This window comes from Hemitrygon akajei, chromosome 11 (genome assembly GCF_048418815.1).
Source record: "Hemitrygon akajei chromosome 11, sHemAka1.3, whole genome shotgun sequence".
Lineage (NCBI taxonomy): Eukaryota > Metazoa > Chordata > Chondrichthyes > Myliobatiformes > Dasyatidae > Hemitrygon > Hemitrygon akajei.
Window position 1 is genome coordinate 138,480,176 of NC_133134.1, and position 27,310 is coordinate 138,507,485.

Sequence of the window (27,310 nt, forward strand, 5' to 3'; positions counted from 1 at the left end):
GGGATGAGACAGGGAAGCAGAGAATGAGGTAAGGGATTAGCCATAATTGTACAGAATGACACAGCTTGCTCATGGTCATATGACTAATCCCACTCAAATATTTATGTTCTTCCATTTGAACATGAACGTATTCACGCCCAAACAATCTCAAATTCTTGCATTGTCCTTGAACTACCCTCAGCACTGTGGCAACACCTTCATCATGCAACAGCACTAATTAAGCTGAGAGGAATAACACTGAGTCATAACCAGAGTACATGATGGCAGCTGTGGGCCACGCTCAAGTCACGATAAGAAATCTTAATTTCATCTGGAGCACTGCAGTCAATGCTGAACACAATATTTACTGTTATTGCATTGCTTAGACCATAAGACCACAAGGCATAGGAGCAGAATTAAGCCATCTGGCCCACTAAGTCTCTCTGCATTGTATCATGGCTGATTTATTACCCCTCTGAAGTCCATTCTCCTGCCTTCTCCCTGTAACCTTTGACACCCAAAATAAGCAAGAACCTAGCAACCTCCACTTTAAATATACCCAGTGATCTGGCCTCCACAGACAACTATGGCAATAAATTCCACAGATTCACCACCCTCTGGCTAAAGAAATTTCTCCTCATCTCTGTTCTAAATAGATTGTCTTCTATTCGGAGGCTGTGCCGTCTGGTCTCACACACACCCACTACAGGAAAAATCCTCCTGAAATCCACTCTACCCAGACATTTCAATTTTGATAGGTTTCAGTGAGAGATTCCCCCTTATTCTTCTAAATTCCAATGAGTACATGCTCCGAGCCATCAAACGCGCCTCATACAGTAACCCTTTCATTCCCAGAATAATTCTTGTGAATCTCCTCTGTCTTTCTCCAATTCCAGCACATCTTTCCTTAAATGTGGGGCCTAAGTCTGCTCACCATACACCAAGTGTGGTTTGAGCAATGCCTTATAAAGCCTCAGCATTGCATTCTTGCTCATATATTTGAATCCTTTCAAAATGAATGCTAATATTGCATATGCCTTCCTTACCACCCACTCAATCTGCAAGGTAACCTTTTAGGGAATCCTACACAATAACTATCATGTCACTTTGCACCTCGGATTTTTGATTTTTTTTTCTCGTTTAGAAAATAGTCTGCACCTTTTTTCAGTATACCAAGGTGCATGACGATACACTTTCCTACACTATATTCCATTTACCACTTCTTTTCCCATTCTCCCAATCTGTCTACATCCTTCTGTAGAACCTCTGCTTCCTTAACACTACTTGCTCTTCCACCTATCTTCATATCACACACAAACTTGGCCACAAAGCCGTCAATTCTGTCATCCAAATCATTCACCTATGTAATACCTGGTTAACATTTCTATTGCTATCCTGTAGGGAATTTTATTTAAGTAGTTTTCCTTAAAAGCGGTGTGTCGTTCTAGTAGAATGTTTTGGTTTTGGCTAAAGATAAGACTATAAGACCACAAGACATAGGAGTAGAATTAGGCCATTCAGCCCATTGAGTCTGCTCCGCCATTCCATCATGGCTGATCCTGGATCCCATTCAACTTCATATACCCATATTCTCGCCATATCCTTTGATGCCCTGACTGAAAAAAAAATATCCATTTTCACCTTAAATACCCATGGACTTGGCCTCCACCACAGTCTGTAGCAGAGCATTCCATAGAGTCACTACTCTCTGGCTAAGAGGTCACCTCTGTTCTAAAGGTCACCCCTCAATTTTGAGGCTGTGCTTGCTAGTTCTGGATATCCACAACATAGCAAACATCCTCTCCACATTCACCCTGTCTAGTCCTTTCAACATTTGGTAGATTTTAATGAGAATCCCCCTGCATTCTTCTAAATTCCAGTGAGTACTGGCCTAACGCTGCCAAATGCTACTCACATGTTAACCCCTCCATTTCCGGAATCATCCTAGTGAACGTCTTTTGGATTCTCTCAAATGACAACACATCCTTTCTGGGATATGGGGCCCAAAACTGTTGACAATACTCCAAGTGTGGACTGACTAGTGGTTCAGCATGACCTCCTTGCTTTGATGTTCTATTCCCCTTGAAAATAAATGCCAACTATGCATTTACCTCTTTACCCCAGAATTAACTTGTAAATTAAACTTATGGGAGTCTTGCACAAGGACTCCTAAGTCCCTCTGCACCCCTGATATTTGAACCTTTGCCCCATTTAGCTAATAGTCTGCACTATTGTTCCTTTTATCAAAATACATTATCATACATTTCTCAACACTTATTTCATCTGTCATGTTTTTGCCCATTCTTCCAATTTGTCTAAGTCCTGCTGCAATCACATTGTTTCCTCAGCACTATCTACCCCTCCACCTATCTTCATATCATCCACAAATGTTGCCACAAAACCATCAATTCCATTATCCAAATCATTTGACAAACAATGTGAAATGTAGTGGTCCCAATACCGACCCCTGTGAACACCACTAGTCACTGGCAACTAAACAAAAAAGTTCCCTTTATTCTCACTCACTGCCTCCTGCCTGTCAGCCATTCCTCTATTCATGCCAGTACCTTTCCTGAAATGCCATAGTACTTTATCTTGTTAAGCAGCCTCATGTGTGGCACCTTATCAAATGCCTTCTAAAAATCCAAGTAAATGACATCCATCGCCTCTCCTTTTGCCCACACTGCCTGTTACTTCCCCTAAGAATTCTAACAGATTAGTCATAAGGAAGCATGTTTTTCAACTTCGGAATTTTGGGTCAACCAATCAGGATGGTGGAATTGGGAGAAGGTTCTAGTGCAAACTGGGCAGAGAGAGATTTGTGATGGACACTGGTAAGGTTCATGGTCTTTTGGTGGGAGTTAGGGAGAAGAGAAGATCAGGAGAGACGGCCGTAGGATTCGATCCAATGGGAAGATGTGATTGCAAGGACTGCTTCATGAAAAGAAGTCCAAAATGGGAAGCTTTACTGATGATTTGTGATGAGAATTTCATGCTGTTAGTAATGTTCATATCCACTTTTTGGAAGATATGAGGTCCAACGGCATGTGCACATTTAGACTGGTATTTCTGTAAAGCGCCATTTTGCTGTTTTCTTTCTTTCTCTTACTGTTTGATAAAGCTGAAATTAGTAAATATACTCCTTTATAATTTTATATGGTGTACGATCTGTTAGACCTTGCTAATCAGTAATTGTGTATGCACATTTACACAGCATTCGCTCAAGTCGAGGTTTCTTTAATCAGAACATCATGACGTCCCCGTTTGGTTGAACCTCAAAACATACCGACGCTAAATGTATATTGTTTGTGAAAGATGACCTTCTCACCGCTGAGTCATGTGGCTGTTAGCAGAGTTCACTGATGAGTCATGTTTGCATACAAGCTCGCTGAGGGGGTTACACATATAACATGAAAAGTTGCAGTTTCAACACTGTCCCCTGCAGAACATCTCTAGTCACCAGCAGCCAACCAGAAAAGGCCCTCTTTATTCCCATTCTTTGCCTCTTGCCAGTCAGCCAGTCTTCTAAACATGCTGGTATCTTTCCTGTAATAATATGGGCTCTTATCTTGTTAAGCAGCCTCATGTGCAGCACCTTGACCAAGGCCTTCTGAAAATCTAAGCAAACAACATCCACTGACTCTCCTTTGTCTATCCTGCCTGTTATTCCTTCAAAGAATTCCAACGGCTTTAGACCATAAGACCAGGAAAGATTTCCTCTTTAGAAAACCATGCTGACTTTGGCCTATTTTATCATATGCCACAAAGTACCCTGAAATCTCATTTTAATAATGGATTTCAACATCCTCCCAACCACTGAAGTCAGGCTAATTGGCATAACTGTTGCCTCCATTACCTACCCCTGTTAATTAAATTAATTAAAGGAACTTACCCAGCCTTACCTCATTGGGAGCAAGCTCATCCTCAGCCTCTGCTTGGTGAGGCCTCTCGAGCCAAAGCCTCAAAGCTCCATTCCTATCCTGAACCACTCACACACCGGCCACTCCTCTTCAGTTACCCCTCCTTTTATTTGTCCCTGCCAATTATCTCCAGTACTCACTCCCTCTAATCAACTAATCAACACTCTGTTTAACCCTTCAGTTGCCCTCCACGCTCCTTTTAAAGCACACTCACCTCAGCTGCTTCCCAGCGCTCAGCGCTCTCCTGAGCCCCTCACTCCTCCTCCTGCTGCAATAGTCCCGCGATCACACTGTCCCGAGTCCCAGCTCCGAGCTCCTTTTAAAGCGCCCTTCACTTTTACCTCTGTTTTACTCTTTATACAGAATACTTGGAAAAAAATTGGCATCCTGTTTTATATTTTCCTTTTATATTTAATCAATCATTTCTCTCCTTATGACTTTTTAGTTGCTTTCTGTTGGTTTTGAAAAGCTTCCAATCCTCTAACTTCCTACTAAGGTTTGCTTTATTGTGTACCCTCTCATTTGCTTTTATGCTGTCTTTGACTTCCCTTGTCAGCCACAGTTGCTTCATCCTCCCTTTAGAATACTTCTTCATCTTTGGGATCTATCTATCCTGCACCTTCCAAATTGTCCTCAAATCTCCAGCCGTTGCTGCCTTGCTGTCATCCCTTCTAGAGTCCCCTTCCAATCAACTCTTGCCAGCTCCTTTCTCATGCCTTTACTCTACTGTAATACTGATACATCTGACTTCATCTTCTCCCTCTCAAACTGCAGGGTGAATTCTATCCTATCATTGTAACCCTCAGGTTTGGCCAGCATGCATTTGTCTAGGGGAAGGCATTCTCCAGCCCAGCCAAACTGAGAAATCTCATTTGTGTGGATGCTGTGTGATGTGTTGCCCAGTTACAAATCCGTACCGCAAAATATCAGACAATACACCACATGCAATTAAACAATAAACTTTATCATTTTAAATCTGACTATAAGGTTAGAAAAGAAAATAAAAAGAAAAAGGGCCCATTTTAATGAAACAGTCTATAGTGCACATTGGAGCTCACAGTTATCCATCCATTTGTTCCCCATTGACCTCCTCTGAGCGTTTTCGACTCATGGACCCTCGCTCCAAGTCCACTCTGTCTTGCGGTCTACCGACTCTCTCCACACCAATCTTCTTGCTTCACCTCTCACTGACAAAAGCCCGTGAATACCTTCTCTCAGACACACAAGCAAGAAACAACACCCCTCCCCTCTCATTGGATGGCACACATTCCAAAGCCCCCGTTATCTCTAGTCATAACCCAAACACTGCTGCTACAGGGAAACCATTACATCAGCAGTGAAACATTACAGAGAGGCCATCACATTGGCAGTGAAACTTTACCAGAGTGTTACACTCTCCCCACACCAAATTTAGTCATGTCCTCATGACATTGAGATAATTCACCAACCCTTCCTGCAAAGCACAAATTCCAACCCAGGTGTAAAAGACAGTGACAGAGCTCCCCAAAACAGTAGGAGCCACACTCTGTTCCCCTGGTGCTACATAGGCCAGTTTATCCAGTGGTCTCCTAATTCTCTGAGACCTCCATTCCTCCTCACCTAAATCTTCAGGTTCTGACACTACTGGGGATACTTCTCCCCCGGCCTATCACTCATGCCCACCTGCAACCTGGACCCCTCTGTCCTGTGGCCAAGCCCTGCTTCATCCCTTGCAGGGTCCCACTGCAACCCAGGCTGTCCACAGATAGCCCCCTCCCACTTCACCTGACTCAGCAGAAGAAGGGCTGGGAGTCTCTTCCTCAATCAAGGGGGAATTAGCAAAAGGCAGCATATACCACACATCCAGGTCCTCATCCTCAGTATTCCTCTCAGGGGTGGGGTCTGGCCTAACCTATCCTGCAGTTGGCCCTGCAGTCACCCCAGGTTTCTGCAGAGTCCTCTTACTGGGTGTAGGCTCAAGGTTGGGCTCTGGGTCTACCTGCACCTCTTGTCCCTGAGGCAGAAGGTGGTTCCGATGGAGAATCTTGACAGGCCCATTCCCATCCTTTGATTGCACCCGGAAAACTGATACGTTTGCCATCTGACTCTCCACCACATAGGGTATAGCCACCCAGTGATCAGCCAGCTTATGCTTTCCAGGTAGTCCCAAATTCCTTATGAGAATTCAGTCTCCCGGCAGGAGTTGGGAGAACCTCACCTTTTGATCATACCTCCTCTTATCTCCTTGATTCTGCTTGGTATCCATGGCCCCAACCAATTCATAAGTCCTTGGAATACAGAAAATGCGACAAAGTAGGACACATACAAAGAACATGTCAGGCAGACAAAAATAAATGGTCTGCACAGAAAAGAGAGGAAGAAAACAAGTCAAGTTGCAGTTTCAAAAAGAGAATGACTTTGCATACCATTAATGAAAAATCTGATAATACTTAGAGTGACACAGAACTGAGTAGCCTTAAGATTTACAACATGAAAACTAACAATAGACAAGCAATATGGCTTACAGCAGAAGTGAACAGCAAATTAATTAAAATGGAACTGGATACTGGCTCGGTTGTTTCATTCATTCCACAAAATGAGTTTGAATGGAATTTCAAAGCTACTCAACTAAAGCCTGCAGATCTCCAGCTAATAACTGAAGAAAAGATAACTCCAGCGGGAATGACAATCATAACAAAGAAATAAAATAGCCAACAAGCCATATTGGGCTTATATATAAACAGAAGGGCCAACATATGGGAGTGTGACTGGCTGAGACAACTACAACTTGAATGGAGATCCATGCACCATATACATGCCACATCCCCAGCAATAGAGTCAACTGGAAGCAAATTAAGAAAGATAATAGACAATGCCTTGGTTGAGGGAGAGACAGGAACATGGAACACAGAGCCGGGACCCCTTCTTGGAAACAGGTCATAGGGTCGGGACTCATTACACAGCATGTAGAATACGACGAGACGGTTCCCAACACAGGGTAGCGGCAGACAACTGGACCTACCTAGTAAAGGCGTGGTCACAGACAGTTCCCAACACTAGGTAGCGGCAGACAGCTGGACCTACCTAGCAAAGGCATGGTCACAAAAACAGTTCAAAACAGTGAAAGACAGTTCCTATCTTGCTCTGGTGGTTGAACTTGACAGCAGAGAAGGCAAGGGTTGCAGGCCAGGCTCCAGACAGAAGGTGAAGGGAAGGGATTCAGACGGGGGGTTTGGACAGAAACAATCCAGCAGCCAGAGGCTGAATCCTGAAGCTATTTATGAAGCCAGCCCAAATGAAAATTAGTTGCCTCAACAGAAACTGGGGAAACCCGGAAAATCTGGAATAAGGAACTTGGACCGGACCGTGAACCGGAATGCAGATTTCACGGACCAGACCATGACAGAGAAATGCAGATCTCTGGTGTTAAATAAAGGAAGATTCATGGGAAAGCTCGTATAAAACCTGTCTGATCATTATATTTCAGTTGGGTAGAAACTCCTCTAATCATTTGGCCATGATGGAGGTAAATAACCTATAATCTACATTAAGAATGGATATTGGTCTAAATGACCCACATTCCATTTTATCCTTGCCTTCTTTCGGTATAGCTGAGATTATCGCTTCCTTCCAACTGGGTGGCGTTTGTGCCTTTTTTAGAGCCCAGTTCAGTGTGGGGAGTAAAGCAGGAATTAACTCATTTTTAAATTCTTTGTACCACTCTGCCGTATACCCATCTGATCCTGGTGACGTGCTTAATTTAAGCCTGCTAATTGCAGCTTTTAATTCAACTTCAGTTATGTCAGCAGTCATCGTTCTATTTTGTTCTTCGCTTAAAGTGGGTAACTCTAGAGATTTCAAGAAGGTGTCAATTTGGGTTATGCTTCCCCTGGAACTTTGGAATATAGAGTTTTGTAAAACACTTCAAAAGCTTCTTGAATTTCACTTAGCTTATTTTTTATCATTTTCATTCTTGGGTCCCTAATTCTATGAACTGTATTTTCTGCTGTCTTTTTTTTCAGTTTCCATGCCAGTATTTTCATAGATTTCGATCCACTTTCATAATGTCTCTGTTTCAGAAATATTAAGTTTTTCCTGATTTCTTGCGTAGCCAAATTATTTATTCCATTCCTAATTCTTTTAATTTCCCCTAATGTATCCTGTGCCAAATTCAATTTGTGTTTTTTCTCTAGTTCCTTCAGTCTATTTTGTAATTCCTCTAATTCCTCTAACCAACATCCTCAAAAAGTGTATTAACTTTCTTATGTAAAGATTTTGTTTCATAGGTTTTTCTATTGGAAGAGTCTAAGTTTGGTTGTATTTGTAAATTTAAGTCTCCCCCACAAATCAGGAGACCTTCTGTTTCCACTACCATAATATTAGTAATATTCTGAAAGAAACCAATATCACTTCCTGAGGGTGCGTATATATTCAATAGAGCAACTGAATTGCTGTCTATATTCCCCCTTACCAGAATATATCTGCCCTCCTTATCTCCCTTTTCGAATACTTTTTCAAAATTTAGCTTACTTGAGATAAGAATAGCAACTCCTCTCCTATGTCCTGATTTATATGAGGAGAAAAACAGATTAGTGAAGCCCATTCTCTTTAGTTTTTTATGCTCATTATCACTTAAATGAGTTTCCTGTAAATATACTCCATGGGCTTGTTCTTTTTTCATTTTGGATAAAATTCTCTTACGTTTGTTTGGATTTAATAACCCAATTACATTAAAAGAAATGAATTTTACCTTGTCCTTAGCCATCTGTATTTATCTGTCAATGTATCATTGAAATTAGAATAAAACTTAATCGATCTACTACCTGAACAAATAAGAACCAAGAAATGCAAATAATAACAAAAATGGCAACAAACATGTGACTCTAAGGCTGAGGTCTCTAGTAAATGACCCTGTGTTGAGCTGGAGGAAATGTCTAGCTGTGGGGGGATAACCCCTCCTACTTGTGAGTTGAGGGCCCCTATTGCAGTATTCATAAAAGTCAGTGAACAAATCCATTATACCGAAAAGATTTCCCTGTGTACTCCTCCTATATATACATATATATATATGCACACACACACATATATATATATACATACATACATACACACACACATTACATACATACACATATATGCACACATATATATACTCTCATTTTGGTGGGGAAAAAGGAGTAAGTGAGTGAATAAAGAATAACAACTAAGTAATATAAAATCCACATTATAATAAGTATTTCTCGAGATAGGTATATCACTGTATACTTTTGCTTCCGTTTAGCTTCTCAATATTTTTAAAGTTAGCCAAACCTTATGGCTCTACAAAGGGGGTGAGGACTGTCTTTGGGAAACTCCTGGTCTCTTCCTGATATATTTCGCTCGGCCTCCTCCCGTCTCCTGCCTTCTCGATTCTCGCACTATTTCCCAAGCGGAGTGGGACAGTTCCTCAGTCAGGCTTTCCCTCATTTTGGTCACGCTGACGGGCAACCCTCTGGCCTTCATGTCGGTAGTCATCTCTTCCACTAGCTGGTACAACCGCGTCCCATTGTCATAAAACACTCGAAGTTTAGCAGGGTACGGAGTTTGAAATCTAATCTTATTTTGCTTTAGTACTCACTTTACTTCGGAGTATTCTTTGCATTACTGGAGGACCACGGGGGGGGGGGGGTAATCTTGGTCGAAATATATTAATTTATCATCTAAAAACACTGTCTTCTTACCCCAGGCCCTTCGTAGAATCTCAGCCTTGGTGCTGTACCGAAGGAATTTAATTATTATTGACCGTGGCTTTCTATCCTGGGTAGGTTTCAGAACGAACGCGCGATGCGCTCTTTCGACTTCCAGCTCCATAGCCGGGGGAAGATCCAATGCGTCCCGCAGTAACTTTTCGACAAACTCCTTCATAGATGAGCCCTCCGCTCCTTCGGGAACGTTGTAGATTCTGATATTTTTCCGCCATGATCTTCCCTCCAGGTCAAGCAGTTTACCTTCTTGGTGATTTAATATTTTTACTGTTTTACTCAGTATCCGTTCCCCTTTTTGAACGCGATCTTCCACCTTCTCAATTCGAGTCTCTGCCAGTGCTATTTTTTGATTGACGCTGGTGAGCTCTGACTTAATATCATGGAGCTGCTGCTTTATATCTTTCTGGACCTCCATTATTTCTTTCAGGATTTCAAAGATATTCACCACTTCGCCTGAACGAGGCCCAGTGTCCGCCTCGCTAGCACACGGTTGGGTAGGAGAGCTGCTCGCTGCACTCCTCTCGGACGCAGGCTCCGCAGTGTCGCTTTTTTATTTCCAATCTTTTTCCCCATTCTTGCCCCTCTTTTCAGTTCAAATATTTTTCGAAAAATATTATATTTGAAGGGTTAACGGGGCTTAATACGCATTTTTCCGGAGGAGCTAGTGACTTAAGCTGCCATTCTTGACGATGACGTCACCGGAAAACCTCTTTCACCAGTTCTATCCGTCAATGCTAGATGTTCAAGCTTCCCTTTCCTCAGTGCATGTCCCAGAAATTACGGCTGCCATTCCCTGATTGATGATATCAGCTCTCTTCTTATTTCAGCTTTTTGCAACACTTCCTCATTTGTTCTCTGTCCTTCCACAATATTTTCATTATTCTTCTCAAAAGACACATTTCTACAGCTTTAACTCTTCCCTTATTTTGCTTTGATATTGTTCAACATTCACTCCATATGTTAGTGTGGAATGAACGTAGGACTGCAACACTGAGTTTCTTGCCAATAGAAATTATGTTATTCTTTAGTATCTTGTTCAAATGCTCAAACATGCATTTAGCAATCCCAATCCTTCCCCTAATTTCAACATCAGCCCTGTCATCAGATGTTATCATGCACCTTAAAAAATTGAACTTCCACGTTTGTCTAATTGTTTCATTGCCTGCTTTTAGTTTGCATTTCTGTATTTCTTTCTTCTTTGTGACAACCATACATCTGATCTTCTTGTAGTTGATTGTCAATCCTCTTTTTGCACTTACTTCAATGACTTTATCTAGTATTTCCTGAAGCTTCTCTTTAGAAGTAGCTATCAGCACTGTGTCATCTGTGTATTATAGGTTGTTCAGATTGTATCCACTAATTATCATGCCTGGAATATTGCTGATTTCTTTTAGAACCTTTTCATTATAAAGGTTGAACAGGTTGGGTGAGAGAAATCAACTCTGTCTTACTCCCCTCTTCACCTGGACAAAATCACTTGTTTCATTTTCAACTTTCATTCCAGCTCATTGTTCCCAATACAAAGTTCTGATGATCCTGATATCTTTCCCATCAATGTCCATCTGTGTAAGCTCTTCACAAGGTGATAAAGTTTTCTAACCTTATCAAAAGCTTTGGTATAGTACATGAAACTAAGATATAGGTCTTTTTGGACCTCTGTGGTGTGCTCATAAATCATTCTAAGGATGATTTCATGTTCCATTATCTTCAGTGAATTTGCACTGCTCTTGTGTGATCTCCAGCTTCATGCTTTTCTTGCTCTCATCATGATGAATCATAGCAGGACTTTCACAACATGAATCATCAAACTAATTATATGGTGTAACTCGCATAATTGTGCGGGGGAAATACCTGAGGAAATGAGCAAGTCAGTATTTATTGCATTACCAAAAAAAAACCTAGATCAATTAATTGTGTAAGTTACATCACACAATTAGTTTGATGAGTCATGTTATGAAAGTCCTGCTATGAATCATCATAATGAGCAAGAAAAAAGGCATCATGTATATTGTAAATAGATTATTTGATTAAATATTGTTTGTTGTTTACATAATTCATTGCAGATTATTCTTAAAAGTACATGAATGGCATATGTCATCATGCCACTACACATAAGTGCCCACTTTGCTAAAGTAAAAATGAATCGAGTACGCATTATTCCCAGCAAGATTTTTAACAAAACTGTGGCTATTTATACTTAATGCCATTCTATACTTGGATTAATGTTGAAAGGTAGACTGGTAACAATGAAATGTTCTGATGCAGTAACATTGCTGCCAATAAAGATTGTGATAAACATGCACAGCTTCCAATGTCTACAAAACGTGATGGTCTACAGATACCTACAATTAGTAGTGGATGTCAACCCAATCCATCACAGGAAAGCCACTGAGCACATCTGCAAGGATTTCTGTCACAAAAATGCAATATTCATCATCAAAGACCCATCAAAGACCTTTCTTCTTGCTGCTGCCGCCAAGAAGGACGTACAGGAGCCTTAGATCACGCACCACCATGTTTAGGAACGGTTATTATCTTTCAACATTCATGTTCTGAAACCAGCATGAATAACTTTACTCACCTCAATACTGATTGCACAAACGATGGACTCATTGTTGGAGACTATAGAACTCTTGTTCTCAAGGGCATTTATTATTACTATTTGTTTTTATTTTGTATTTGCAGTTTACCTTCTTTTTCTTTATTGGTTGTTTGCCCATCTTTGTGCGTAGTTTTTCATTGATTCTATTGTGTTTCTTTGTATATGCTGTGTATGCCTGCAAGAAAATAAATCTCAGGGTATATTGTGACATATATGTACTTTGATAATAAATTTACTTTCAACTTTCAAGTCGACCTTTGAACTTTGTTTTCCAGTTCATCAACATCTAAACTGGCAAAAAATTTGTATCCATCTGGTGTAAGGCAGCACAGTTGCACTCTTAATTGAATACCGTCACCTCTAAAGTTGCAGCTTTTTCTGGTTGCAAAGAGTTAGCTTTTGTTCTATATTTGGGATCACACTCTAAAAAGGAGCTGAATTTGTCATTATCACAGAAAATTCCGGAAGGTTGGAGTCTACTTTCATTGGAGAGATAACAAAACTTGAAATGTTTACACTTGCTTCTGCAATCCTCTGCCAAAAGATTAACAAATATTTAAATTATCATTTTTTTCCAAAGACAGCTGTATTAAAATAAGTTTCTTCTGCAAATTTTTCCATAAAATAGGAATCAGTAGATTTATCAGTGACAAGCAAGCTAGTAGCAACTGCACAGATACTAATTAAGGTACTAATTTTAATTACATTTTTTACATTGGTTGTAATTTAGAGTGAACCCCTTTGAAATCGAGTGGGAATAAACCTGCCTACTTGGTAATTACTGTCAGCAGGGCTGACTTAGGTCTTTGGAACTAGTACAGAAATGGGAGACTTTTGTCAGCATGCAGAGTAATTTACACAGTGTCCAATTTCATAGAATCTCATCTGTAAAGTACACTAAATAGGGAACTTGACGAGTGGGTGAACATGGTGCTGTGTTTGTACTTTAAAGATAAATTAATGTTGAATTATTAAGAAGCACCAGTGGTGAAAATCCAAATTGAGAATTTGAAAAGCTGTGAGGAAGAAATAAAAGTATAATCTCACTGCAAATTGAGTGGTGAATACTGCTGCGTTTTTCCCGCTTTAAGACTGATAAAAAAAGGCTATCTCTAAAGTGTAATTCAAAGCAATATAATACTCAGTATGTTAGAATAAGATTTGTAACTGGACTAAATTATAAATAGCCATTCAGAGACCATTATTACTAATTCACCACACTTAATGACTGACATGACATGGTAAGTGAAGTATTTTAACTATAGTACGTAGAGGTTGGTGGAGTCCACTGTAATGCTCAACAGCCATATTTATAGCAGGTGTTCTAATCTCAATAAACTTTTACATTTGTTTAAGTACTGTAGATCCAATGGATAGGGTTAGGAAAGTGGGATGATGGATGACAAACAACCTGTTGGAGAAACACAATGGAACAAAAAGTGTCTGAGTGAGGAAAGAGATAGTCAATGTTTTGGGTTGGAACATCAACAATTTGTTTCCTCCTAGAGATACTATTCCACCCATTGAATTCTTCAGAACATTGTTTGTTCCTCCAGATTCCAGCAATCTCTTGTATCTCCAGGACTTTGAGTAAGATAGCAACGAGGATGCAGAAGGTACTGTTAGGGGAACTTCAGCTCTTGCACTTGTCCAGCAAGTACACGGTTCTTGAAGCTGGAGTGAATGCAAGTTAGGAAGGTTACAAGATTGACCACTGTGCAATGGTATTCGGGATCAATCATGTTGATGGAATAAAAAGAATGCTGTAGTGATAAGGGATGGTATGGTTAATGACACTAACACAAGTGTGTGTCCCAAATGCTGTGCTGCCTGCCCTGTGCAAGGATTAAAGATATATCATTCATGGTGGAAAGGAGCTTGGATTTGATGGACAATGATCCAATTGCCATGGTCATTGTAGGAGTGAACCGCACTGTTGTAACAAGGAAATAGGTTTTTGTGAATAAGGCCAGCTAAGGATTAAATGATACAGCAGTTTTAAGATTATTCTAGAGTTATGATGTTATCAATAACATAATAATTAATTAATTAAAATAAATCCACTTATAAGGAGATGCCCTTCCTTTCCAGTCCTGAAGAAGGGCCTTGGCCCGAAACGTCGACTGTTTATTAATTTCCTTAGATGCTGCCTGACCTGCTGAGTTCCTCCAGCATTTTGTGTGTCTTGCTGTGGATTTCTAGCATCTGCCAGAATTTCTCATGTTAATGATAAGGAGATAAAACCTATTAATAATTTAAGTTCAAATGATACCATAAGGCCAATGTAGGACATTTTAATTCCAGCCATCTCCTATATTAACACATTGTTAAAGATATATATCCCTGTCATTTACTGCACAGATCTGTTTTGTTAATATTCTTGCTCGTTGTTTATTCATGGATCCATCCTTCAGCACTGTGACAAAAGGGAAATACTTGACTGTCTAGAATTTGTGCTCAGAAACTTTCCAAACAGATATCAGTACTTAATATTCAACAGGGTTCTGCTGGTTGTGATGCACCATCATTGTAAATATGTAATTCTGCAAAGTTACCTGACTCCATTCAAAATATTAAAGTATGTGATTATAGCCATTGAAACGATAGCTAACCATTTATTGGTATCTTTCTGGTGAAAAGGTATAAAGCATTCTGTCAGAAGAGTGAGATTCTCTTGGACTCTCATGGAGGTTTACAGAATAACTAAAGATCCTTACATTTCTCAGTTACAGCTTCTGAGTGGCTTGGTCTCAGTCATAACAAGCAGTACCACACAGGTATTAATCTCTCTCTAGCTATTTGCACATAATAGAAAGTTGAATGAACACTTCAAAGATAGATAGATACTTATATTGATCCCAAAGGAAATCACAGCATTATGAGTGCACAGCTATACAAATATTTATAGAGAAGTAAGAAAGGATAAAAAAAGTTACCTTAAAAATAAGATGCATAAGATCTACAAGTCAAAAATGACAAGATTTACAAGTTCACACTGATAAGATGGTAGTGCAAGAATTACCCCAATATTATACAGTAATGGGTGCACATTCACACCATCCAGATAAAAAGTGATAATTTTATTGAACAGTATTGTACAGGGTCCTCGTGAATGCAGGGTGTGATAAACAGAGCTAAACAGACCTTAAACAGAGGTTAACAATAGTCTAACAAGAGTAGGTTATCACTTCGCCATATAGGTTGACTCATTATAGAGCCTAATGCCCAAGGGTAAGTGCTCTTTGGAGAAGCGCAGTTGTCTTAGCCTATTACTGAAAGTGCTCCTCTGTTCACCTCAAGGTGGTGTGCCGAGGGTGAGAAACACTGTCCAGAATTGGCAAGATTTTCCGGAGGATCCTTTGTTCTACCACAGCCTCCAGTATGTTCAGTTGGTAAAGAATGGCGTGGGAGAAGTAGGTTTCTACTCATGGGGGAGGGAGTATTGGTTGCAGTACTGACGAAAAATGAAGAGGCTAAGTTCAGTTCAACTTCACTTGAAATGGGCTGGGATCGGTGTCCTGGCAGATTGAACAACAGCTGTTGATGTTGCTTTAGGGTAAGGAATAGTGGGCAGAGGGTTCAACTAAGTGCTAATTTAGAAAGTTAAAGAGAAAAGATGGGCTAATGAAATTGGTAATGAATGTGACAGGAGGGGTCAGTGATTACAAATATAAGAGCCTCCCTGAAAAGAATGCTAGAGCACAGAAAATAGAAAAAGACTAAATTAAAGGCTCATTGTATGACTTGATACCAAATTCATAGCAATAAAGATGAACAGATATGGCAGGCATGATTTAACAGCCATGTTGGAAGCATGATTAAAAGGCGAAGAACAAAACGTTACAAGAGAATTGTTACGACTGACTAAAACAGAGCCACATGGAATGTAACTGGGAAATATAAAAGTCTTGATTCACAAAGCAAACTTCTGAGAGAGAGAGAGAGAGAGAGAGTCCAGAAAAATCCATGATAATCCAACTCTCTTGACACAGTGTTGTATACTTCTGCAACACAACGATAAAAATAAACAATTAACTACAGTTTCAATTACTCTAATCACCTACTTTTAACTTTAACCATAAGACCATAAGACATAGGAGCAGAATTAGGCCATTTGGCCCATCGAGTCTGCTGCACCATTTCCTCATGGCTGATCCATTTTCCCTCTCAACTCTAATCTCCTGCCTTCTCCCCCTATCCTTTCATGCCCTGACCAGTCAAGAATCTATGAATCTCTGCCTTAAGTATACATAATAACTTGGCCTTCACAGCTGCCTGTGGCAATTAATTCCATAGATTTACCATTCTCCGGCTAAAGAAATTCTTTCTCATCTCTCTTTTAAAAGGTCACCGATCTATTTTGAAGCTATGTCCTCTGGTCTTAGATATTCACACCGTAGGAACCTTTCCACAGCCACTCTATTGCGGCCTGTCACCATTCAACAGGTTTCAATGAGGTTACCCCTCATTCTCCAAAATCCAGTGAATACAGGCCCAGAGCCATCAAACACTCTTTATGTGAAAATACATTTAATCCTGGAATCATTTTTGTGAACCTCCTTTGAACCCTCTCCAGTTTCAGCACATCATTTCTAAGATAAGGGACCCAAAACTACTCACAATACTCCAAGTGAGGCCTCACCAGTGCTTTATGAAGTTTTAATATTATATCCTTGCTCTTATATTCTAGTAGTCTTGAAATGAATGCTAACATCACATTTGCCTTCCTCATCACAGAGTCAACCTGCAAATTAGCCTTTAGGGAACCCTACTTAAGTGCTCTCAAATCCCTTTGTGCCTCAGATTTTTGTATTTTCTCTCCATTTAGGAAATAGTTAACCCTTTCATTTCTTCTACCAAAGTGCATGACCATACAATTCCTGACACTGTATTGCATCTGTCATTTCTTTGCCCATTCACCTAACCTAACCAAGTCCTCCATAGCCTCCCTGTTTCCTCAAAATTAGCTTTTTGAATATAGACATGAGAATTTACAGAATTACATATTTACAATGGTAGTACATTCTAACTAGTAGAATTGGGGTGGCCTGCATGTAATAAGCACTGAGCAGAACTGAATATAACTGGACTATTTCAAATTAGTGTTTTATGTTCTGTGTTTATTGCTCATTTCCTTTGTAACCGTTTGCATGATTTGTTTTTTCTTGCACTTGGGGAGGATGAGCTTGATGTTTATTCCTGGAACGGGTTCCATGATTGTCTTTGTTTCATGGCTGTCTGTGGGGAAATCGAATCTCAGGGTCGCATACCGCATACAAATTTTGAATGATGTCTGTTCCAAAACCCAGACACCCAAATATGTCCCTTTTGTTAGTGTAATACAACTAAGTAGAAGTGACAAACAGCTCTGTCCTGAACTCTGCCTTAAGAGGCAGAGATATACCTTTACCAATGTGCTAGTAGCAGGGACATTCTTTTACTCTTTCCCTAGGTAGTTTCAATGGGACACAATCAAATTCCCACAGCCAGTGATTGGTTTCACTAGCCACAGTCGAAAGACAAATTGTGCAGAGGTTTTATTTCCTGAAGAGAGGTTTACATTTTTAATTCATAATCATGCTATCCATAATTTCATAACCCCAGAATGATCCCTAACAATACATGGGTACAGGAGTAGGAGCATCATATGATAATCGCATGTATAAATTTTGATGTTCTTTAACAAATGAGGATAAACTTGCTAAAGAAGGATTGTAGGAAATGTTCACCAGAGAGGTTCCTGGGATAGTAGCCTGCATATTTTTAGAGATTTATTTAAACTAGGCCTTCATTTTCTGAATGTAACAGATGAGGGGTCTGATTGTACTTGCAGCCAAATTTGTTCATAACACAAAGACAGGAGGGAAAGAAAGTTGTGAAGAGAAAGCAAAGACTATGCTAGCTCAGAGATACACAGAAATAGGTGCATGGAATTGATGAGTAAAGTATAAAATTAGAAAGTATTTTTCCTCTTAGGTAGGAAGTACAGAGAGAAAAAAAAAACAAAAATTTATCTAACTGGAGAAAGAAAACCAAATATTCCTACACAGAGATTGTTTCCACTTATGAGAGGATAATGTTTCAGAAGAAAGGGCTGTTGATTCAAGAGAGATGAAAATGATTTCTCTTTTTCAGAGGGTTGTGAATCTTGGGAATTTTACCTTTCAATATATCTTAGACAAATGTTTATACAAAGTTATAAAATCATTTAGAGTATTAAATCAACATACACATAAAAGGGTAATATATTAGGGTCAGACTATCATATTGATGCCCAAAAGGTATTTATTTTTGTTAATCCAAAACATAAATTATTTACTATATAGATATATCAAACTATTTCTATATTCTAATATATTGCTTGCACACATGATTTGATATTCTATGTTATTTATTATTAGTATATAAAACAATTTAAATAATGAACAGAAAAATAATGGAGCTAATGAAAAAAAGATTTCACTTGAAAGCTTGAAGTTTCTTCATCCAGGTTTTCAATACTCAAAGTACATTTCCATAATCCTTTAATATATCTTGTTTTCCACATTTAGATATTTCAGAGAGTTCTTACACAGTTCACCATCTTTCACTACACTACAATTTTATATAGCACTGTAAATGCTATTATCACTTCAAAGTATATATTACTCATTAACAGCATTGTCAAAATCTGCTTTCTTGTGTAAATGGTGTTCTCAACAGGCTTTTGCTGACATAGTGATGTTGACTGTACGTATTGAATCCTCAACCACTAACTGAACAGCACATTTTTCCTCATCACAGTAAATGAAAATAAAAAGTACGACTTGTTCTAAAAAGAAAAAAATGTACAGTACAAAATCTTATTTAATGTTTGGCTATGTTGTTGGGAAGTTAAATAAAAAAATCAAATACTTCTGGCAATTTAGTTTTGGTAGAACTTTTCAGCCAATACATTGTGGAACAGACATAGGGCTGGCAAATCTGACACCAGACTAAATGGTAATTATCCTGCCTGCTGGGTGAACAGATATTTACAATGTAGTGAGTTCTTACTCATCCCACACTTGTACCTCAATATCTCCAAAGCATAAATTAGTATCTCTATCCAAGTAATCTTGGCAAATCTTTTCCCAAAAGGGAGTAAGTAAACAGCCATGTACACAAGGCATTTGTTGATGTTCATTTGCTTGATTATAATGAGCTCTATGAATTATTTCAATTATTTCATGCTTTGTTTCAATGATGAATTTCAAGAAGCCCATGGAAATCAAACATATCTTGTTAAACTTAAAGTCCCAGTGAAAACCTTAATCAGATAATCCTATTTAAATATTATAAGCAGCTACCTGCATATTTGGAAGAGATTCTCTACACGTACTGAAATCTGCTCAACTAAACTTCAACTTTATCTTGCCTAATTTAAAATTCTTTGTCACCTGAACCCTGTGTGCTACTTACATTAAACTTTTTTCCTTCCCACTCTTATTCCTATATGTTCTTTAAAATCCATAAATAAAATAGCATATAAAAATCAATATTTAAATAGCTTGAATAAAATCATAATTGAATATATTACTGATAAATATACATTTTCTCTAATACTGCTTTCATTGCATTACCAATTGTAAAAAATGATAAGAACTGTTCAATGAATGACTTCAGTTTATAAAGCTTTTTCCATGACCTCAGGACAGCCCAAAGTGTTTTACAACCAATTAAGTTGTTACGAAATATATTCAGTGATGTGATATAGGAAAATGTACAATTTGCCAAAAGCAAGGCCCCGTAGGAGAAATAATTAAAATAATATGCAGTGACCATATTTTCCATTCAGTTCAATAGTGTGATACATATCTTCTGAACTGGTATTCCAAATACATTCTCTTTTTGATACAATTGTAAACCATAAATATGTCTTTAGATACCTCAATTTTATTAATACTTTGTGTCAATTTACTTAAAAATGCAATCAAATGGAGGATTTTTTGAGAGTAAACAAGGAGGTAGGTTCAAATATGAATTTAAACATTCTCTTTAAAATTGCAGTGTGTGAACAAAAAAAGTAAATCCATTCCCTAGATGTTAAAAATGTATACTTTTCAGTGTTGTACTTATTCAGACTGTTGACAAACCATGCTTAATTCTTTTCCCTTTTCCTTGAGGATTACTTGACAAAGCAGTAAAAATATGGCTGGACAATAAAGAGAAAGCAGCACACTGCTGATCTGGGAACATCGATATCAGCAGGCAGATGCACTGCAGGGGGCTGCCTCGGTGAGCGTCATTTGAACTTGTCAGGTGTTCCAATTAAATGCAGCATTTTGTAAATCACACAGATTATTTGTAATGTAAAATTAAATGACACATGCTAGAGAACTGACATTGCAAGGAGTTCTGAGTGATAGTTATTCATTTAGCACGATAAAATATGAATTATTTACTGTTATTTTGTGCTGTATTTGATCTTTATGTTAATGAAGAGCTCTTTTGAAATAGTTTTTTCACCAACATATGTCATTGATGCACAGCAATAGTTAGGGGTTCTGTTAAACATGCTCTTTGAAGTTCACTTTTCAATGACTGTAATTGTCTGAAGACCTTTGTAACTTCCCTATTTTAAATATTAAAGAAGTCAAAAGCATTTGGAAGCATTTTTGATTAATTTCCTTTCCATACATAATGTACCCACAGAAACTGTATAGCTTAAAAAACTTTTAAGAATAAAATTATATACATTTTAGACCCTGCACTTCAACATATTATTGCAACTGAGGGCAACTGCATCATGCATGATAGAGCAGCTGGTTGACATACTTGAGTGTTTGCTCTGCACACTCTGCCATCCAATTCAGGTGTATTGGTCATGGGTCACAGGGGAGTAGGGAAAAAAACAGGCAAGTGATAAGGAATCAGTTGGCAGGAAGATTATGTCAAGGTATTGGGGATTATGACTGAAAAGAAGAGTATTAAGGATTGCAGTTGTTTGAGGATTGTGCTAGGATGCATTAGAGAGACAGTTACCACTTGGAGTAAGTTTTTATGCTAAATTGAACAACTCAAAACTGATTCCCAGATCTAGATCTTCTGATCTGAGACCCATTCAGATAGGTATTCTTTAACATGACAAATCATATATTTTATGTACTGTATGTTGTGGAAGCCTACTTTGAAGGGTCTCGGTCCCAAACATCGACTGCTTATTCCCCTCCATAGATGCTGCCTGAACTGCTGTGTTCCTCCAGCACTTGGCGTGCATTATTCTGTGTGCTTTTTATGGGGCACATGTATACCAACGCAGTTCATGAAATTGGCATCTAGCCATGCAATGCATCCAATTGGATATGACTGCTTCAGTCAAATACTTTTACGTATCATTTGTTAAGTGCATGGATGACTTGGAAGGAAAATGTTGAATTTTGTTGACTATACAGTGAGCCAAGGCCAATCAGTTCTTATGAGAAAAAGGTTCAAAATGTGGCATTCATAAATTTAGACTGTTCTTGTGCCAAATGCAGCATGCTAAGGTTCCATGGCATGCTTTCGAATTCTGGTATGTGTTGGCCTGGGCTATTCAGCCTTGAATTTATAACGAAACATGACATCTTTTTCAGGCTGCAGCATTCCAAATCCATATCTGGAAGTGTCAAAGGCTGGAATTTTTGTTTTTGGATCAGAAAGTTCAAAATCAAAGCAGCTTAGCATTAGGAAAACAAACCTGCAAAATGAAAAGAAAAACTGATTTCAGTTATGTTCAATAAGTTATCCAAATAACAATGCAGCTACTAAGAACACATTGACTATTTTGATATAATTTCCCATGCAACTTTGTCACTGGAAGTAAAACAGAGTGAACAATTAATATTACCAACATACATTGTACTTGCTGACGTTCACCCGGTCTCCCACCAGGATGTCCGTAGACCAGAAGAACATAAGATAAAGGAACAGAATTAGGCCATTCAAACCATTGAGTCTGATCCACCATTCCATCAAGGCTGATCCTGGATCCCAATCAACCCCATACACCTACCTTCTCGCCTCATCCTTTGATGCCCTGACTGATCAGTAAACTATCAACTTCCATTTAAAAATACCCACCGACTTGAATCCACTGCAGTCTGTTGCAGACCATTCTACAAATTCACTCTTCTCTGGCTAAAAATTCCTCCTTACCTCTGTTCTAAAAGATTGCCCATCAGTAGATTTCAATGAGCTCTCCCTACATTCTTCCATATTCCAGTGAGTACAGACTCAAAGCTGCAAAACACTCCTCATATATTAACCCCTTCATTCCGAGAATCATCTTTGTGAACCTCTTCTGGACTCTCTCCAACGACAACACATCTTTTCTGAGATATGGGACCCAAAACTGTTGACAATACTTCAAGTGCAGCCTGAATAGTGTCTTATAAAGTCTCAGTGTTATCCCTTTGAAATAAATGCCAACATTGCATTTTCTTTCTTTGCCACAGACTCAGCCTGTAGCTTAACCTTCTGGAAGTCTTGCACAAGGACTCTGAAGTCCCGCTACAGCTTTGTTGTTTGAAACTTCTTCTCATTTAGACAATAGTCCGCACTATTGTTCCTTTTACCAAAATGCATTTCCCAACGCTGTATTCCACCTGCCGCCTTTTTCTCCTTTCTTCCAATTTGTCCAAGTCCTGCTGCAATTGCATTGCTTCCTCAGCACTACCTACCCCTCCACCTATCTTTGTGTCATCTGCAAATGTTGCCACAAAGCCATCAATTCCATTATCTACATTGTTGACAAACACTGTGAAAAGTAGTATCCCAATATTGATCCTCGAGGAACACCACTAGTCACTGGCAGCCAACCAGAAAAGGCCCCTTTATTCCACTCGCAACTTCCTGCCTGTCAGCCATTCTTCTACCTATGCCAATATCTTTACTGTATCACCATAGGATTTTATCATGTTGAAATCGCGTCTTTAACTCATATGTTTTGGTCATGTCTGCTTTTGAAAAAATATTGGAAAGATATTTTTGATATTATTTCTGCGGTATTGAATATTGATTTACAACCCCATCCTATTTCCGCAATTTTTGGTTTACCAATGATGGACTCACTTCATTTATCTTCTTCCGCCTGTCGAATGATTGCTTTTCTCACTTTGATGGCTAGAAGATCTATTTTGTTGAATTGGAAGGAAATTAATCCTCCCACTGTATTTCACTGGCTTTCTCAAACTATGTTATGTTTAAATTTAGAAAAAATTAGAAGTGGTGTATTCGATACCTCTATTAAATTTGAAGAGATATGGAGACCATTTATTCAATATTTTCATATGATGTAATATGACCCTGTTCCAAGCTTATTGGATTTTCCAGCTTTAATCTTATTTATGTTGAGAGGATCAGAGTTGACGACACTGATGATTATGTATTCTTGTGAGATATTATAAACAGTCCTTTTTTTCCTTTTTAGTTTTTCTTTCTTTTTCTTTTTTTTGCTTCTTTTTTCTTCTTTATTAGTTATTAGATTAGTAGTTTAGTCAATTTTGCAATCTGTTTTTTTTCTTTTTTCTGTTTTTTTATATCATATATTATGAAATACCTAGATTTACCTTGTTCATACATATACTGTATGGTCCATGTTTTGGGAAAACTCATTTATACTGTAATCATTGCTTATGTATTCTTTCATGTGTAATGGGAATTTGTATGTTTGTAATCCCTTTGTTAATATATCAATTGTATTTTGCTCATAATATTATTAATAATAATAAAGAGATTGAAAAAGAAAGGATTTTATCATGTTAAGCAGCCTCATGTGTGGCACCTTACCAAGTGCCTTCTGAAAATCTATGTAAATGACATCCACTGCCGCACCTTTGTCCAGACTGCTTGTTACATCCTTAAAGAACTGTAACAGATTAGTCAGGCAAGATTTGCCTTTACAGAAACCGTGCTGACTGACTTATTTTATCATTAGTCTCCAAGTACCCCAAACTTCATCCTTAACAATAGACTCCAACACATTCCCAACCACTGAGGTTAGGCTAGCTGGCCTATAATTCCCTTTCTCTTGCTTTCCTCCCTTCTTAACGATTGGTGTAGCATTTGCAATCTTCCAGTCCTCCGGGACCATGCCAGAATCAAGTGATTCTTGAAAGATCATGACCAATTCATCTGTTATCTCTTCAGCAACCTCCTTCAAGACTGTGGGATGTAGTACATCTGGTCCAGGTGACTTACCACCTTCAGACCTTTGAGTTTGTCTAGCACTTTTTCCTTTCTAATAACAATGTCACTCACACTCATGGATGCCTGGTTCTCTTGGACCTCTGGCACACTGCTGGTGTCTTTCACAGTGAAGGCAGATGCAAAGTACTCATTAAGTTCACCTGCTATTTCTTTGCCCTTCATTACTACCTCACCAGTATCATTTTCCAGTGATCGAACATCAACTCTCACCTCTGTTTTACTCTTCATATAACTGAAAAAACTTTTAGTATCCTGCTTTATATTATTGGTTAATTTGCTCTCATATTTCATCTTTTCCTTTCTTAAAGCTTTTTTAGTTGCCCCTTGTTGGATTTTAAAAGCTTCCCAATCATCCAACTTCCCACTCACTTTTGCTACCTTATATGCCCCCTTCCCTTAACTTTTTTTGCAGTCCTTAACTTCCTTTGTCAGCCACAGTTGCCTACCCCTGCCATTTGAGAACCTCAGCTTCTGTGGTACATATCTATCCTTTGCCTTGTGAACTATTATCAGAAACTTCAGCCATCTCTGCTGTGCTGTCATCCTTGACAGTATCCTCCTCCAAGTTACCTGGGCAAGCTCCTCTCTCATGCCTCTGCAATTCTTTTTTTCATTGTGATTCTGATGCATGTTGCTTATACTTCATCCCCTCAAACTGCAGTATGAGTTCAATCATATTATGATCACTGCCTCCTAAGGGCTCCTTTATGTTAAGCTCCTTCATAAGACCTGGGTTATTACACAACTTGCAATCTAATGTAAAGGGGGTTTCTTCCTTTTTTTTTGTTACTGTGTATGTAATCAAAATGGCTTCTTTGTTTTGTTAAAAGTAGGAATGCTTTTTTGTTGCAAGAGAGTACTGGAAGCTTGTTTGGGTTAAAATTTACTGATAACGAGAATTGTATTCCTTTGTAAACCAATTGGGATTAATGTTGTTCTTTCTTCTGAGTCTGTAAGCTATTGTTGGCGGGCTTTTGGGGAGATCGGCACGAGGGGTTGAGAGAGAGAGGACGCGATGCTGTAAACTGGGCGAGGAACGGACCCCAAGCTGGGGTCCAAGGCCAGGAGGTACCCCGAGGAGAGGAGATGAAGCTAGATGTGCTTGGTTGACCACTTCGGATGGTCCTAAGCTGCGAGACGAGGAGTTCGGAGGGGATCGAATGGTGGCCAGAAGACTTCAGTAATTGAGCTCCAACGGTTGTGCACGAAGTGGTTTGGACTTTGATAAGTTTGGTGCCCTTTCTTTATTTTTTTTCCTTCATATATACTGTATCATTATTAATCACTCAGTTATAGTAACCTTTATAAATTGTACTCATCTAATCGCATATGGTGTACTGTCTGTTTTTTGGGCGAGGCGGGGACATCACACAGCATCCACACCAGCTGATTACCCAGTTTGGCGGGGCCGAAGGCTGCTCCCCCAGACGAGAACGAGCTGAGCGAGCCTGAGGCGACCCAGGGGGGTACACTAAGATAGCCTTTCCCTGAGTAGGCTCAAGCACAAGCAGCTCTAAAAAGCCATCTTGCAGGCATTCAGTGAATTCCCTCTCTTACAATTTGACACAATCTGATTTTCCCAATCCCCGTTCCCTTATTACATGTCTTGAGGAAGTTCCAGCATTTATCAGGAACATAAGGCATTCTTATCTAAAATAGGTAATGATCCCTTCAGTACGATAAACAACAAAGCAATTCTAACTTGCCTCTGTTATTAGTCACCTGACTGTGCTTTTGAAGGCTATAGACAATAACGTTTATGATGCTGAGTCACTAAAGTCACTCTATAATAGCAACAGTAGAAATTTTACAAGTCATAAAGCAGTATCTGTAAGAGAGATCAGTCAATGCTTTTGATCAGTGACCCTCAAAATTACATGTGGAGGGAAGAGTGGAGATGTTAAAGCATAGCTGGGAGGAGGATGAATAAGAAGTAAAACAAAAGATGATATGGAGATCAGTTAGAACAAATTAGATGAGAAGAAGCATGAAGACTGACGTAAAAAGGGCATTAAAAATAGGGTGGGAAAGGAACATCGCAGGATAATTTCAAACTATGGAAGAGAGTTAGAAAACTCAATAAAAAACACAAAATGCTGGCAGAACTCAGCAGGCCAGACAGCATCTATGGGAGGAGGTAGTGACGACGTTTCGGGCCGAAACCCTTCATCAGGAGTGAAGTAACATGGGATGGTCGAGGGGGGGATAAGAAGTGGGGGGAGGGATGAAGTAGAGAGCTGGGAAGTGATAGGCTGGAGGGAAATGGGCTGGGGGAAGGTGGAGAATTATGGGAAATAAAAGAGAAAGAAAGGTAGGGCTGGGGGGAGATTACCCCATCCCTATCTATAATTTTAGTCTGGTTCTCTTTCTCTCTCTTTTCCCCCCTCACTATAATCTCCCCCCAGCCCTACCTTTCTTTCTCTTTTATTTCCCATAATTCTCCACCTTCCTCCTAGCCCATTTCCCTCCAGCCTATCACTTCCCAGCTCTCTACTTCATCCCTCCCCCCACTTCTTATCCCCCCTCGACCATCCCATGTTACTTCACTCCTGATGAAGGGTTTCGGCCCGAAACGTCGTCACTACCTCCTCCCATAGATGCTGTCTGGCCTGCTGAGCTCTGCCAGCATTTTGTGTTTTTTATTTATTTCCAGCATCTGCAGATTCACTCGTGTTGCCTTAGAAAACTCAATGATCATTCTGGAAGTTTGCAAAGCACCTAGACAGAATATAGGATGTTGCTCTTCTAGATTCCATCGGGCAGTGGAGGAAACTGCAGATAGACAGGTCAGTGCTAGGATTTGTAATTCCAAAAACTAATTGAAAGTAAAACACAGTAGCTGGGGATAACATGCCTACTTTGTTTACTTTAGTTAGGTG

At 39.2% G+C, this 27,310-nt stretch overlaps 1 protein-coding gene across 4 annotated transcripts in view; it reads right to left on the reverse strand.

Annotated features, from left to right (window-relative positions):
* Positions 1 to 18,491: 18,491 nt before the first annotated feature.
* ptgis (prostaglandin I2 (prostacyclin) synthase) overlaps positions 18,492 to 27,310 on the reverse strand; it is a 173,578-nt gene continuing 164,759 nt past the window's right edge. For all 4 annotated transcript variants that reach the window (XM_073061777.1, XM_073061778.1, XM_073061779.1 and 1 more), the window contains one exon: positions 18,492 to 21,921. In XM_073061777.1, the coding sequence (XP_072917878.1) occupies positions 21,774 to 21,921 (148 nt within the window). In that variant the 3' untranslated portion in view covers positions 18,492 to 21,773. The remainder of the gene's footprint in view (positions 21,922 to 27,310) is intronic.